This window comes from Palaemon carinicauda, chromosome 38 (genome assembly GCF_036898095.1).
Source record: "Palaemon carinicauda isolate YSFRI2023 chromosome 38, ASM3689809v2, whole genome shotgun sequence".
NCBI lineage: Eukaryota > Metazoa > Arthropoda > Malacostraca > Decapoda > Palaemonidae > Palaemon > Palaemon carinicauda.
In genome coordinates this window covers 14,061,470-14,077,145 of record NC_090762.1, presented here as the reverse complement: position 1 = coordinate 14,077,145, position 15,676 = coordinate 14,061,470, and the positions used below count along the sequence as shown (strand labels likewise).

The window sequence follows — 15,676 nt, the reverse complement described above, 5'->3', positions numbered from 1 at the left end:
TCCCAGAAATAATTTTCATGCACATTCCAGGCAATAAATATAAACTAAGCCAGTGGAAGACATATGTAAACAATCTTGGAGTGTGTTTGGTCACTACCAGATCAACTTGGAAACCAAAAGCTATATTTCTTTATGTGACACCCTCAGTTTCCTATAGTTTACTGCTAGGTGTCTCAATGGCTTTCTAAATGGTATGTATTGTTTGGGGTAAAAGAAAATTTTTTAATATTTTAAATTTTACCGGTAAATCCCAATTAAACCGTTGTTCTGGAGAAGAAGCAATATGAACATCAGGGGAGATTTCATAGATATATAGTACTGTGATAGAAATATCATATATGATATAGATATGAGTTAATACAGAAAGTGTACAGAACTAGAAATCAGTGAAAAAACTCCTTCCATGCCTAACTCTCTAAGAGAATTATTTTTAGTTTCGAGTAAAACATTAATGATGAGTTAGGGAATAAATTTAATCATTTCTGAAGGTAGAATAGTAAAACGATAAAATCAGTACTCTGCACCTTTATTTTGCCCGCATGGCATAAGTACAATAGGATGTGAAAATGACTAAAGAATATATCCTTTTGTTTAGGTCACTAAAATGACCAAAACCACTAAATTACAATTTAAAACAAGGCTGACTCATTATTATTTATTCTTCTTAAGAATTAAAATTACAGTAATATGAAATTTCCAGAAACCAATGGGTATATGTGCCATATTTCAATATATAAGATTCATGGGTAATTGCTCACAAGCCAGATATACACTGGAAGGGAGAAATGGAAAAGATTCATAGGCTGTAGAACAAGATGCATAGAATATAAAATCAAAGCAATCAAGAGTCACATGACACACATGAGAAGTACAGAAAACAGGTTAAGGATCATGAGGCATATCGTGACATAAATATCTTAAAAATTTTGAAAAAAAAAAAGAAAAGAAATCAGCCTCTCTTATATTAGCAAAGAATGTTTGCTTAGCTATGTAAGCATAAAACACAATGTGGACGGATGACTTTTCGCTTTGATATGATACAAGGCACGATTGTAAGATATGAAAATGGTTACAGGAATCTTACTTTGTTATACTCTGTAAACAGAATATCAAAGGGTACTAAAGCTCCAAACTAATGAAATTACACTTGACCTCGTGAGATCATAAATTCAGAACAAGAAAACTTAATACATGGAGAGCATTTTGATACCCTCATGCCACTGCAAAATGAATGAAAAATCAGATTGTGTAACAGAATTTGTCAGAAGGTTGTGGAATGATTTCAAAGGAAGCTATAATCGTCATGAAGTACTGGCATGCACAACATATGGGGATAATACTGACAGTCAAATAGATATATAGTAGAAAGGTGAAGTATACACAATACAGTCCTGTACAGTATATACTGTACTGTGTATACAAGAGATGCAAGCAGTGTTTGAAATGTACACTGGTTGTGAATGTTCTACTTAAAAATGTCAAAATAAATTTAGATTGAAATCAAAATGACCTCTTCGGTAAAGTATTAATCGTGTTACAACCCTTTTACCTTTTCTTATTTGGACTAAGGGCTTATACTTTATTATTAGAAAGGATGTTTGAATCTAAGGGTCCATTCATTCATTCTCAAACTTTTTGCTTACGACTGAAGAGTGAAAAGTGCTACTTTTCATCTTAATTATGGTATGTTTTCCAAGAGTCAGCCATGTTATCTATTGGTGCAACCAAAAGTACTTTCTCTTTTATTCATATCTACAGACCTAATAACTATGCACATTTTACATAAATTACAAAACAATTGATATATGAATGTACCAGCAGTTTCATTTTCTGCTTGTCAAATGTTTATCAATGAAAGCGTCAAATGTTGTGAGCCAAAGATAGACGTTATCATACAAATGCATAAAATAATTCAGATCTCATGTTGACAGTAAAGTTCTACTATGGTAACATGAAAGTACTTGTCATATAAGAATGCCTTTTCAGTCTTTATGTTTAGGTGCTTGAACCATGAGTTATTTCAAATTACTGATAAATGGTACTTTTAAATACAAATTTATTTTGGGCTCGAGCATTTCAACCTTGTTTGAAATGGGATAAACTTATATTGATTACGTGACATGAAACTGTATTTCCAAACTCTTGGTGTACTGTAAATACTGCACTGTATTTTTCAAACCTTGACTTGCCTTGCGTAGTACTAATAAGGAAAGATATGTATATATTACATAAATTGTTGTACACAACAAGATCAAAGATGAAAGCAGTGGATAAAAAAAGTTTATACTAAATGTTTGTAAATTTTTGGGGAATCATTGCTGTGCTTTTTAATTCTAGTAATAGCCTCTCAATTATCGTTTTACTTTTGATCTTCAAGGTCACAAATCTTTTTATTCTTTTAGGACTGAACATATCTTTCAGGTCACATATGAACTTTACTGTAGAAATGCAAAGGTGAGGAAAGATCACATTTCAAGATCAAGAAATTAAGGTTCTATATGTTTGTAAGTAAACTCTGCTACTTACTTCAACTCAGGAACTTCTCAACCGAAATATGATGTACTGACATCTAAATCACAAAAACATTTTCTCTTCTAATCTACAGAAAGCAAAATGATACATTGTTCATATGAAGCTTAAAAAAAATAATCACAGCAGTAGAAATATTTGTGCCATCTGAGATGGACCCAGTGCCAGTGCAACTTGCGGTTCAACTGGCAACAGGTCACAGGTGGCGCTAAAACTTAAGTTATACCAAGTGCCAACCCCAGACCTCTGCGTTGAGGGGGAATCGTGGATGTGAAACTTTATCAAACTGACAATTTCTCCAATTATGCAAGTAGTAATTGGATACGGATTTTGGGGTATGGCAGTTGACTTTATTTTTAATATTCACCTAACATATTAATATGGTGAAAAAGTGCACTGACTAGTCTAATTCAAAAGTCACACCCAATGACCAGATGTGAATACTATAATACTTATCTGATATGATATGATACTGTACTACACTTTTAGTGCAAATGATACATTTTAGAAAATATTGGTCAGGCTAGAGAAGTGATGTGCGGATGTGAACTGAAGATTATCTCCGGAATACTTGCTGAACAAGTGCCAAGAGATATCACTTCACTTTGCCTGTATATTTTTGATAAGGTCATTTATCAGATCTGTAGATGATATTCAGGGAGAATTACATGATGGTGGGAAGAGAATATCGCTCAGATAAGAGATCTTATGTGGCATAGGGCACTGAAGACTAGGCACGACATTTCTCACTTCCTGGTCCTAAACTTCGTCTGTGATAATATTTCCAATGGGAGAGAGTAGAGCACATTGCCATTCATGAACATAATTCTATTAAATGCTCAACTGGATATATTTCATTAGAGAATACTGTACTGTAGCTAATTACAGTAATTTTATTCAAATAAACATAACCATAATATTCAAATATCGCCTAATTATTTTCAAATGAAAAGGTACATATCCCTGCAAGTACTGAACCTTCGCTGTTTTGGTGAAAGTTCAAGTTAATACTATACTATATGATATAAAAGGATCTACTATTGTATCTTGTACAACAATATTCCAAAGAAAACTACAAAGATTCCAGTCCAAACTAGATTTGTACAAGATTTAACAATTGTGCTCTACCTCCAATCCCAAAACACAGGTTAACATGGTCCCCAGGTAAATAAACTAAATTACTTTAATAACTTTCACTCTTGACTCTTCGGTGACTCCGAATTTGTTGCTTCAATTTTCCGTGTCCATTTGCCCTTGTTAGGTGTAAACACGTCATATGTTCCTTTTTCAGTGAAAGCTTGTTTATAATGTGTCGTACAATACATGTCTTCGCCACCTATGGAGAATGTGTTCATACTGAAAAAAATAAACATTGTTAGAAATCACTAATAATAGGCAGTTATGTAACTTAAACGAAAGTTAAAGGGGTGTTGTAAATTGGATAAAGTAAAATATTTTTCATTAATGTATTTCCTCCATAGAATATTGACATAATAATACGCATGATTGGTTTCTCATGATATCAAAAATTGGTTCTAGATAAAGATAGAGCACACACTGTAGGCTTTATAAAAGCATACTGTACACATGATGATTTTCAACTTTTTATGATTATAGAAGCTACTTTACTTGACTTCATCATAAAAGCACAATAAAACGACAAAATTCATCAGCTTGGTTAAATGTTTTTTCCTATACAGAATGGATACAAAGCTTCATTCTTTAATAGGGAGTATGATTTCAGTGAAGCTGGAAACTTGGTTGTTAAAATTTATAATGGTGTTGGTAGTTACTGCCAGTAAGGGGTGATTTCTGGTAGAGCACGAGCAAATTTAGCAAGCAGGTCTGAAATGTTATGCCACTCATACTGACTGTGCTGTACCCTCATAGATTATGCACGAAGTCACTGAATTCTGTGATCCTTTCTGCCTTTCCATTTATCCCTTTAACTGGAAGGCCAGGTTGCGGAAGAAGCTTGCCAGGGGGAAAAGAGCCTTAAGGAACCGAATGGACCTTTAGGTCTAATTCTGCGCCCACTAAAGGTTAGATGGGGATCTCGGAATAGTTATCCATGAAGGACCTGGGTCTTTAGCGGTAACTGATCTTTGGAAGAGGAGACCTGTTTGCACCTTCTTTGTTCTGTAACTGGAATACAAACCTAAGCTATTTATTAGGGGTAATACTTTCGGTGAAGCTGAAAGGACAAGCCATTAGAATTTAGCGAGGGTTAACTACCCATTCCGCCAGTTAGCAGGGGTAGTGGGTGGTAGCTTGCTACCGCCCCCACTCACACACCTGGGATTTATCTCACTTTGCTTTTGGCTCGGATGATGAACGGTCGTTGTCGTTCTTTATCCTTACCAAGTTATTTTGGACTGCCATTAATGCTTTTTTTTGTGCTTTCTCTTTATTAGTGTGTTTGTGTTGACTTCTGCCGACCATGTGTACCTGAGGTACCTTCATGTCGGGCGTGGACACCGATCGTCACACCCTTTGTCCAGCCGTTGGAGGTCAATGGGGTGATGCAAAAATAAGTTGTGTGAGTGTCGGGAGTGATCTGCCTCCCAGTGGGAAAGGTTTGAGCGCTGGCAGAAGAAGTCAAAGCGGGATATTTTTCCTTCGAAGGCCCTTCAATTGATCAACCCAGGTCCTCGAGAGATGGTGTTGCTTCCCCTAGCGAAGCAGCCCCACCCCCCCCCCTCTCCCCCTGTGTGAGGACTTTTATTCAGGTGCTGTCGTCCTTGGGGCTTCCGGGTCTGCCCTCCAAGGACTCCTTGCTGCAGCTCATCATCTGTGGTGCTAGTGTGCAGCCTTCGTCGACTTCGGAAGTGGATCCTCTGTCGTGTATCGGGGTAGTGGTGTGTGAGGTGTCTTCTGCTGCTGCTGCCAACGCCCTTTCCCCTTCAGACTCTTCAGCTGTTGCTGCCGACTGCACTTTCCCCATACCTTATCATCCTTCGAATGGGAAGCAAAGTCTTTCTTCTGTCTCTCCTGCGAGTATTTGTTCTCAGAGGAGGATTTCACTCATAGAGACTCCTCCACGGAGGACTGCTGCTTCCAAAGGTCAGCTTGCTGATCCACTGGTCCCCAGAGGGCATCTTTGATCTCACAGAGCTTGCCCTCTGCTTTGCCTTAGAGGTGTCCCTTCACCATCGGTGAAAAGGGACCTCTTTGCCTCTTAAGCCTCGTCTTTACAATCTTCCCCGCAGAGGAGCCTTCGCTTCCGTTGTCTTCTGCCCCTCGACCTTCGCCCTTTGCTGGACCTTATCCTGATGACGCTGCTGCTATTCCTTGGACTTCGGCCTTGTACTCTTCTGTGGATTGCGTGCGATCCCCTTCGGAGGATGTTCGCCCTTCCAAAGGGTACGTCCATTTTCCCGACCTTCCCACTCGGCAATCTTCTGCTTCTCGCCGACCTTCTGACCTGCTTTCTCCATTCCTGACTTCTGTACTACGCCTGCCTGCTCGTGATGTGTCCAAACGTCACTCGCCCTAGTGAACAGGCCACCCTACTCGCCGTTCCAGATCTTCTCCAACGTGCCAGCACTCATCAGTGCACCAGCGCTCACCAACAACTCGTCAGCGCCCAGCTCGTCAACGCTCTCCTGCGTGTCAACGCTCGCCAACATATCAGCACCCTCCAGCACATCAGCACTCTCCTGCGCTTCACCACTCTCCAATGCCTCAGCAATCTCCTGATCGCCAGCACGTTCGCCCCTTGCCAAATGCCAGCGTATGCCAGCTCGCCCGCACACCAACACTTGCCAGCATACCTGTGCTCTCCAGCTTAACAGCGCTCTCCTGTGCATCTGCGCTCTCTAGCTCAACAGCGCTCTCCTGTACATCAACGGTCTCTAGCTCGTCAACGCTCTTCTGCGCGTCAGCGCTCTTCAGCTCGCTAGTGCTCTCTCTTTGTGCCAATACTCAACTGCACGCCAGCGTTCTCCACCTTGTCAGTGCTCTCCAGCTTGCCACCGCTCATCCGCGCCCATCTGCGCACCTGTGCTTGCCTGCGTACCAGTGCTCTCCAGCTCACCAGCACTCTCCTGCACTTTCAGCACTCCCCAGCTCGCCAGCGCTCTCCGGTGCTTCAGCACTTCCCGGCTCGCCAGCGTTATTCAAGGCATCAGCGCTCTCCTGCACTTAAGCGCTCTACAGTGGAACAAGTTTCTCCAACTTCAAGGAAATCTTTCTGTCAAAAGGAACAGGAAGGTAGATTTTTGACAGGTCACCGTCGCCCCATTCCCCTCGCCGCAAACGAGGGAAAGGGCTCCACAGAAGGGTTCAAGATACCAAAGATACCATCTTTGATAGTGGACCCACTGCATCAACCATCGGTCGAGACTCCTCACAGGGAACCTTCGGTCCCTTTCTCTTCAGGAGGGCTTTTTGACAGTGCCACTGTCAGCAAGCAGCCTTGATTCAGTGCCATGGTCAGAGCAGTTATGCAAACCTTCAGGCCTGTGTTTTCAACTCACTCTTCTGTGACCTAGCAACATCCGATGGCACCAACAGTGCCCCTGTAAAGAGCCTCGGCTTCTTCTCCCCTGGAGAGGAAAAGAGGAGTTTCAGATGCGGTAACATCACCTAGGGTGAAACTGACTCCTGTTAGACTCTCCTTCCGGTCGCTCTCCCGCCTCACCTCTGCCGAGGGAGCCTCGCAAGGGACGGATTTCCTCCCTCCCACCTTCGGAGGAAGGTTCTCTTTGCACAGAGAGCTCTCCACCTCCGGCGAAAGTCAGGAAGGGCAACTCCAAACGGCCTTTGATGCTAGAGTTCTATCTCCTTCCCTGGAAGGAATCAAAGAACTCTAATACTCTACCAAAGTCCTCTTCAAGAACTTCCAGGCCTGCAGGAACCACCAGTCACTCTAGGGATGTTCACGAGGCAGGAATGTACTGCACTAGGTATCCAACCTATTGGGGATGGTAAGGGGCCTTTTTTCCTGATTGAGAAAATGAGAGCTCGATATTGTACAAGGCTGAATACTAGAAACAGGCGGGTAGGCTCTTGTATCCTCACCTACTCAGCGCTGGGTACGATCTTGGTATGTGCCTAGTCTCTTGGTATGTACCGTACCACTTCTCTTGGTATGTAACACTTCTCTTGTTATATAATGCTGATATACTTCTGCTAGAGACTTATTGAGTCCTTTGACTGGCCATACAGTACTACATTGGATCCCTCACTCTGGTTATGGCTCATTTTCTCTTTGCCTACACATACGCCAAATAGTCTGGCTTATTCTTACCGCATTCTCCTTTGTCCTCATACACCTGACAACACTGAGATTATCAAACAATTCTTCTTGCCTCAAGGAGTTAACTGCTGCAATGTAGTTGTTCAGTGGCTATCTTCCTCTTGATAAGACTCTTTAACTATGATAAGCTGCTCTTGTAGGAGAAGGACACTCCAAAATCAAACCATTGTTCTTTATTCTTTCGTAGTTCCATAGCCTCTGTACCATTGCCTTCCACTATCTTGGTTTAGAGTTCTCTTGCTTGTGGGTACACTCGGGCATGCTGTTCTATCTTATTTCTCTTCTTGTTTTTTTTTAAGTTTTTGTAATTTATATGCGATGGATGTAATTTAATGCTGTTACTGTTCTTGAAATATTTTATTTTGATTGTTCATTTTTCTCTTGCAGTGTATTTATTCCCGTTTCCTTTCCTCACTGGGCTATTTTTCCTTGTTGGAGCCCCTGGGCTTATAGCATCTTGCTTTTACAACTATAGCCTAGCCTGTAATAATAATAATAATGCAGCACTGCATCTCTTGGTATCTACTGCCTTCACATACTCTAAAGATCGTGGGAGACACTGCTGTACTGATTGGACCTACAGTAATCCCTTGAGATATGAGCATAATGCATTCCAGGACAGAGCTCTTTATGTCAATTTACTCGTATTTCAAATCAATTTTTCCCATATAAAATAATTTAAAAAAAAATACATTCCCGCCCTCTTAAAAACACCCAAACTCAATAATATACCAGTTGGCTAGCAAAGTAGTATCTGGTCAGCAATTGTTTTGATGATAACTTGTCAGTTTCTTCCTATCTGGAAGTAACTTTTTACTGTGATGGACCAATAATCAGTCATAGGTTTGTGTGAATGAAATTCACAGAAACAGTACACATACATAAATGAAGAAAGAAAAACAGTATATCTCAACCTTAAAGAGATTGAAGTAAAATTTAATGTAACAAAAAAAAAAAATTATAGGAATACAAAAAATAAAATAGAATTCAAGTTTTCGTACCTGAGCTTTGTATTACATTTGCAGCACTTGAAGCAGTTCTTGTGCAACACACGTCCTGCAACTTCTAATCTCTCCATTGCATAAACTGTGCGGTCACACAACATGCACTTGTCTCCCCCACCACCCTATGAAATAAATACTTGTTAGAATGTATCTTGAGTGAGTATGTATCTTTTTTTTTTAAATAATGTACAGTACTGTACTCCTGTTTCATTAATATTTCACAAAGTTAATTTAAGCCTTATTATGTACTCATAAATTGTCTGTATTTGTTGTTGAAAGCTAGTCACGTTAATGTGGATTTACATGAACGTATTCAATACTGCAGATAGAGAACAATGATTCCTGAAATTGTTTTACAGTTTTAGTTCAAAACAAGCTGAAATTAATCTGTTCGAAAATTTTCACATATAAATGTGATAATATACCTGTATTAAATATAATGTTTTTAAAGCACAATTAATTTACTAGCATTCAAAACATGCACCTCTTCTTATGTAAAATCTACTTTATACTCTTGAAATACATTAATTAACATGCTTATCATATACTGTATATATACTCATGTGTGTATATATATATATATATATATATATATATATATATATATATATATATATATATATATATATATATATATATATATATATACTGTATATATATATATTGTATATATCTATGTAAGTTCCCTGACATGAAAAGGCCACATTTATGTAATACGAATGTGGTTGTGGTAAAACCATACAAAAAGTACTTGACAAGCATTACCTGACTGACAGAACTGTCAGAAGAAAAATATATATGTAATTTCTAAAATTTTACAAAAAAAGTATATTGTATTGGTGGTTTTAATCACCAAAATATAGGCTACTTATATCAGTGATTAAGGAAAAAGACTCAACTTGTAATCTTTAGAATATATCCTTGCAAACTCACATCCATTGAATATGAATATGTAGATTTAGCATTTATTCGTAAATTTTACAGCATTCACTTCCAATGATTCATGAAAAATCAGACTGTACATAACTAAGTTTTTCATAATGTAGTTTGAAGTTGTTGCAAGGAAATTTAATTATCATGTGTTTTTGTCCCACGCAAGTTAAAAAGCTGCTGTAACAGCATTGAAAAAACCCACGGTAACAGCAATAAAAAATCTGTTCCATTGTGAGGGAAGAAATGTGGCTATGATTTCAGTACTGTCTTCATTACATTGGTATGAGCAAATACAGGCTAATATAAATGACAAAGAAGTGAATACCATCCTAGGCTATGCACAATAATGTAAATACTGTACTAGTACAGTATAAATTTTATACATTTATGGTTTTACTGTAATGAGCTAATGTTGTAGAGTAATTCTTTAGCTTCAAAACGAAGAATTATTCTGATGGTTTTATTCCATGTAAATTTCTGCATTTTGTTACTTTCATGCACTTCTCTGTACAATATACAGTACTTTGCACTTTACCAGATATCCTTAAAATAGATTAAATCAAGGTTATTACACTGCATGTCTCGTTAGCTTTAAACCAGTCAAAGTGGTAGCTCAGTTTGAGGTATATGAACTCAGTGTATCATAAATGAGCAAGAATTAAGTTGCCTTTCATTATTCATATTCACTGTTTATAGTACTGTATACGCACTAGCAGCAAGGCAGTGAATATTTAGCAATGCTGTAGTGAAGAGTTTTCATACATTTTAATCTATTTGCTAAAAAAAAAAGGCCAAAGCATTTACTAAAAGATATGACATATGCTAGTTATTTCATAACAGTAATATAGCATTCTGGAGAATTCCTCACAACTACCTCTTTAACACTTAATGTATATAGAAAACTTTTTAGTAACTAGAAGAATACTCTTTAAGCCACGATTACCCTTTAGATGTTTACTGTAAAAGGGCCATTATCTAGTAACTAGAATTATACTCTTAAAGTAAGAAAACCATACAATACAAAAGTTTCCAAAATTATTTAAAACCACATTCAAAACAAGGTTGCATAAATTACGAGAAAACGTAAGTATTAATATAAGCTAAATACTGTATTAGTTATAAGAATACAAAACAATGTTAGTAATATTTGTCATACACTACTGAACAATACAATATATAAAACCTCATAAAATACAGAATTGACAAAACTAAATATAAATAACACAAGTAAATACTGAATTAGACCAAACAACACACCTTATAAATCATTATATCTTACCTCATTGTAATAATTATTTTCATTTATAAGAAAACACATCATTGGTCATAGGAGAACTAACACTGTTTAATATCAATATAATAATTTATTAACGAATTTAAATACAAATTTGAGAACTAAGACAATAAAATTCCTAACATGAACAAGCTACTACTGTAGATATTGATAAAAGATACTGCTTTAATATACACAAAACACTGCTTTCTGAAGATGCAAAGTCACAGCTCTGGGGATACCTGTCAATTTGCTTTGTTATACATATTGATCCTGCAAGCAAACACTGTTTATTGCCCTTTACATATATATACATATATGAACAGTATCCTCCACACGTGACTAACACTATTGGATGACTGGTAGAGGAAAGACAGAACATAAGAAAAACAAAACATTGCATTTAAACAGAAAATACTGACTTTAACAGCATTAGCATTTGAAAGGAAAATGGTTTATAAATGGTTTATTAGTCTCATAGAAATACTTAATTTTATCTAGTGTTAACCACTCTTTTTACAAATGACATTTATATTATCATCATGAAATAATTTCTAGATCATGATCATTTGGAAACACAAGAAGTATAGTTATCTCAATAACTTAACAATGCATCTGATGACAGAAAAACTGTTTTCTGGACATGAAGCAGTGGGGTATAATCTGAAAATACAGCTAAACTTTGGATTTAGATTAAAATGTTATTTCATATAAAAATTAATATTCAGTATGTCATACAAAAAGAAAACTATCTCAACAATTAACTACCTAGCTAAAGCAAGCAACATATTGCCTGCATGAGCATCAATGAACCAATCACAAAATTATAAGGCAACCAAGCATAACAAATAATTATGAATAGTTCCTGTCTGTTCAATGAAGGAAAACTTGAGTTTTTTCTCAGGAGTTACGTGTTCGGACTAGGGAAGTCTAAAAACCTAAGATTATTGTACAATGGTATGTTTGTGATCCAGATTGTATTCTGTACTATTCAAAATGGTAGTTTAGATATGCTTTTCAAAGATCAGTGATAAGATACCAATTAGCCCAAGAGTTCCATATACATTACTGTACACTATATTTTATGTATTTTCCCCATTCCTTTCATCTTGCAAACCAGAAGAATAGATATGAAAGACCTTATAAAAAGTGTTTTCAAATGAAGTTTGAGGAAGCAATCTTACTTTTTCTTACAAAATATGGTTTCAGTATTATTAATAATCCTATATTATTTGTGTATGATTGCATGGTTACAACAGTGATGTTTACAAACTGGAATCAATGATTTGGAATTCTTAATAACCTAAAAATCAAAAGCATCACTATCTGAGCACTGTTAAGAGATGTTGCATGACCAATGTGCTCTACTCGGAAAAATTATAATGCACTGGTTGGCTTTGCATATGTTAGTAACTTAAGCTTCAATAATTCATTATCCTGGGTCTTCCTTCACATCACAACAGGAAAATGAGTCGACAGTTCATAAATTGTTCACAAATACTTTTGGAGGTGCTTATGTGAGACACAGTGGTAACTGAAGCTGCGTTGATGTTGCAAGTTGATGATGTGAAGCGATGGACGAGAAGCCAAAGCTCAATGAAATATGCTGGATGCCTGGTTCCAAGGCAGGTCTCTCACTGAAGAGAGGAGTCAGATTGTCAGGTATAGAACATTTAACCACTGAATTCTAGTTAGTTCCATGCAGTTACAATGGTCGGGTATGACACACCTCAAGAGGACTGTAACACAACTGAAGAACATGTTTGAAGAGATACTACGCACACACAAATGAAGACAAAGTTAGTCCGAAAGGCTAAATACTTAGTAAAGAGTAGTGTTCCCGAACTACAAGGTCTTGGGAAAAAAAGGCATTAAAAAATGATAAACACACACCTCAAGTAGTTCAGAAGTGTAATTCGGGTATATCTCACCAGATTTCTCAAACTGTGGGAATCAATGCATGTCTGTTTTCACTCCTTAAACAATCTTGTATATGAGATGGACAGTATATTCATGAGTTTTGAAGTACAATATATCCGGTGTCATAATGACGAGGGGACGGTCAGTTGTGTGTTTCAGAAGCCGATGGAATGGTATCGTAATCCTTATTGTATTTTGGTGTATTCCTCTTCAAAATATAAAACTGAAGTACTCAAAAGCTTGAAGAGGCTCCTCAATAAAGTGTCTTTCATGAAAATTAGTAAACGGTTCACACATCTAACACTAATTAACAGATCAGTTCTACAAATTATTTTGATAGCATATTGTTGATAAATTAAACTGTTCTAAAATGTTTTAAGCATGCAGTTATTTTTAGAAATGATGAGCACATGCTGACATGACCAAGTACATGTCTTTTCATCATAATGTAAAAGTACTACTTAATATGTCATGCAGATTTATGAACCTGAAGTTTACCTTAACATTTAAATCTGTCACAAATTTGGAAAATAGATTTACATCAGACCTAATGTGGTCAACCAATGGGTTAATTCAATTGTATAGTGGCTAAAACTATTTGTCAATAAGTTACAGTGAAAATTATGATACAATTGATCTAATTCTACATCTTTCAAAATCTGTGACACTCAGTATGAGAAATCTGCAAAAATTGGCAATTTGTATATTCATATAATTTATATTTCAAAAATTCACATTCTACATTCTAGTGTTGAAAACAAATAATGTATGTATTTATAAAAGGATTTCTCTATAAATCAACTAATACATAAATACAATAATTGTGGCACTTTCCATCCCTTATACACAAAAAAATCTGTAAATATATTTACTGTGCATGCGATGCAGTACAGTATAGCATGAAAGCTTTCCCAGTACCGAAGGCAAGATCAAGCTTTGTCACTTATAACATAATTTAATATTTCTAATGGTGATTACTATTGTGACAGCAATTGACTGCTGTGTGTTTTAGAATAGGCAAATTATTTTCTATGGCAGAAGTATTATTTTCCATCTAGGCTGTCTACCACAATCATGCCTAACAGTCCTAGAGCACATTTATTCACTTTAAGCTTTAGCTAATTTGTAATATAAAATCACTATATTTACCACTTCATCCCAAAAAACACTGTAATCCTATGAAGTAAATGTTGGCTGTAGAATATTACACATGGAACTGATTCTGTTACATATTCTGATGTATTATCATGTTTCATCTCGTGCGATAAGTGGTATTATCCAGGTAATATATTGTTAGAGTAAATATGTAAAGTATGACAGTTTAAATCGTGTTTCAACTTTGTAATTATGATATACAGTAGTAGAGAGAAAAGCTGGTGAAACTCATACAGTACTATACTTGTATCCTGAATGTTACATCCTACCAGTAACCTGCAGTTGCTTTACCACTAATTATATTTTACTACGCTGAGTACTACATCATTTAATGCCAGCATCAGTGATCTCTGATGTCACAACGCCAGAGAAATTTTAAATGAGTCAATCAAATAGAATTTCATTCTTTCTCAATTCACAATCTGTTAATCCTGTAGCACAGGAAAATTGTACTAGTAAAACAAAGAGATCAATGTGAAGTTAATAAGAGTGGGTACCATATCTACCCTGACCACCAACTCTATGCCAGTTTTGTATTAATCCCCACTGATTAAGAGCCTTTGATGGTTTTTTTTTTTTTTGCTGCCTCAAAACATTGTAAGAAAGTACAGTACTTGATCTCGTAGTAGCCAATCATGACCATTTTTGGATGTTAGCATTCGTAAGAGTTAGGAATTGTCATTTTCCTTTCAGAGGAGCCATGCAGCAATTTACTGAATACTTTTATAAAATGAAAATTCAACAATATTATTCATTTTATTATAAAGCTGTGTCATTGATTATTAAAATACAGAATTGTATTGTATGGAAGACTATAACTTGCTATTGCAGTACTGTGCTCATCAATAAAGTGTTGACTTAAACACCTTTTGCATTAAAAAAAAAAACCTTTTTGATAATGAAATTTGTTATTTCTATACTCACCTGATGTTCATATTGCTTTTCTCCAGAGGCTCATTTTGTCAACATTCACCACTGAAATTGGAAAAAAATCCCATTTTCTTCCCTATCAATAGACACTTCTAGTAAAGTAATGAAACACTAGCAGTTAATGGCAAGAAGCAGAGAGCCATGGCCTCTTTACCGTTTCAGTTTCAAATTGAACTGTTCACTATGCACTTGACAACACAAGTCAGTGGGAAGGAGAGCTGTCATGTATATAAACATAGGTAAGAATAAAAATTACGGAGTTTCTATTTAAAATTCTGTTAATTTTTATGGGCTTCCCCTGATGTTCATGTGGATTCCCTCTCACTGATGGAGTTGGGATGTCAGTGAATGAATGGGGTAGGCCAATTATAGGCTTAGGATGCGGTATAAAATTATTAGAATTATGAATTCAAGTGGTCTAGATTAATGGTAAACTATCTTTGCAATACGAGACTCCAGATTTTTTCTAAGCATATTTGAAATACAGTATTTCAAAAATAAGGAAATTATAAATTACAGAAACCAAAAAAGTTATAAGGTCCCATCACAGTAGCCTATATAGGATCTAAAGCCCATCAATGTCAATAAGGAAGCAAGGTTTCTTTGAAATAATGTTTAGCAAAAACCATCGTAGTACATGTACTCCATTAAACTGCCACTAATGCATTTTGC

General features: G+C 36.4%; 1 protein-coding gene across 1 annotated transcript in view; it reads right to left on the bottom strand.

Annotated features, from left to right (window-relative positions):
* Positions 1 to 510: 510 nt before the first annotated feature.
* Positions 511 to 15,676, bottom strand: part of LOC137630241 (titin homolog) — a 186,997-nt gene continuing 171,831 nt past the window's right edge. Inside the window, exons 36-37 of the mRNA XM_068361699.1 lie at positions 8,791 to 8,915; positions 511 to 3,885 (exon numbers count right to left, since the gene is read on the bottom strand). Coding sequence (XP_068217800.1) covers positions 3,723 to 3,885; positions 8,791 to 8,915 — 288 coding nt within the window. The 3' untranslated portion in view covers positions 511 to 3,722. The remainder of the gene's footprint in view (positions 3,886 to 8,790; positions 8,916 to 15,676) is intronic.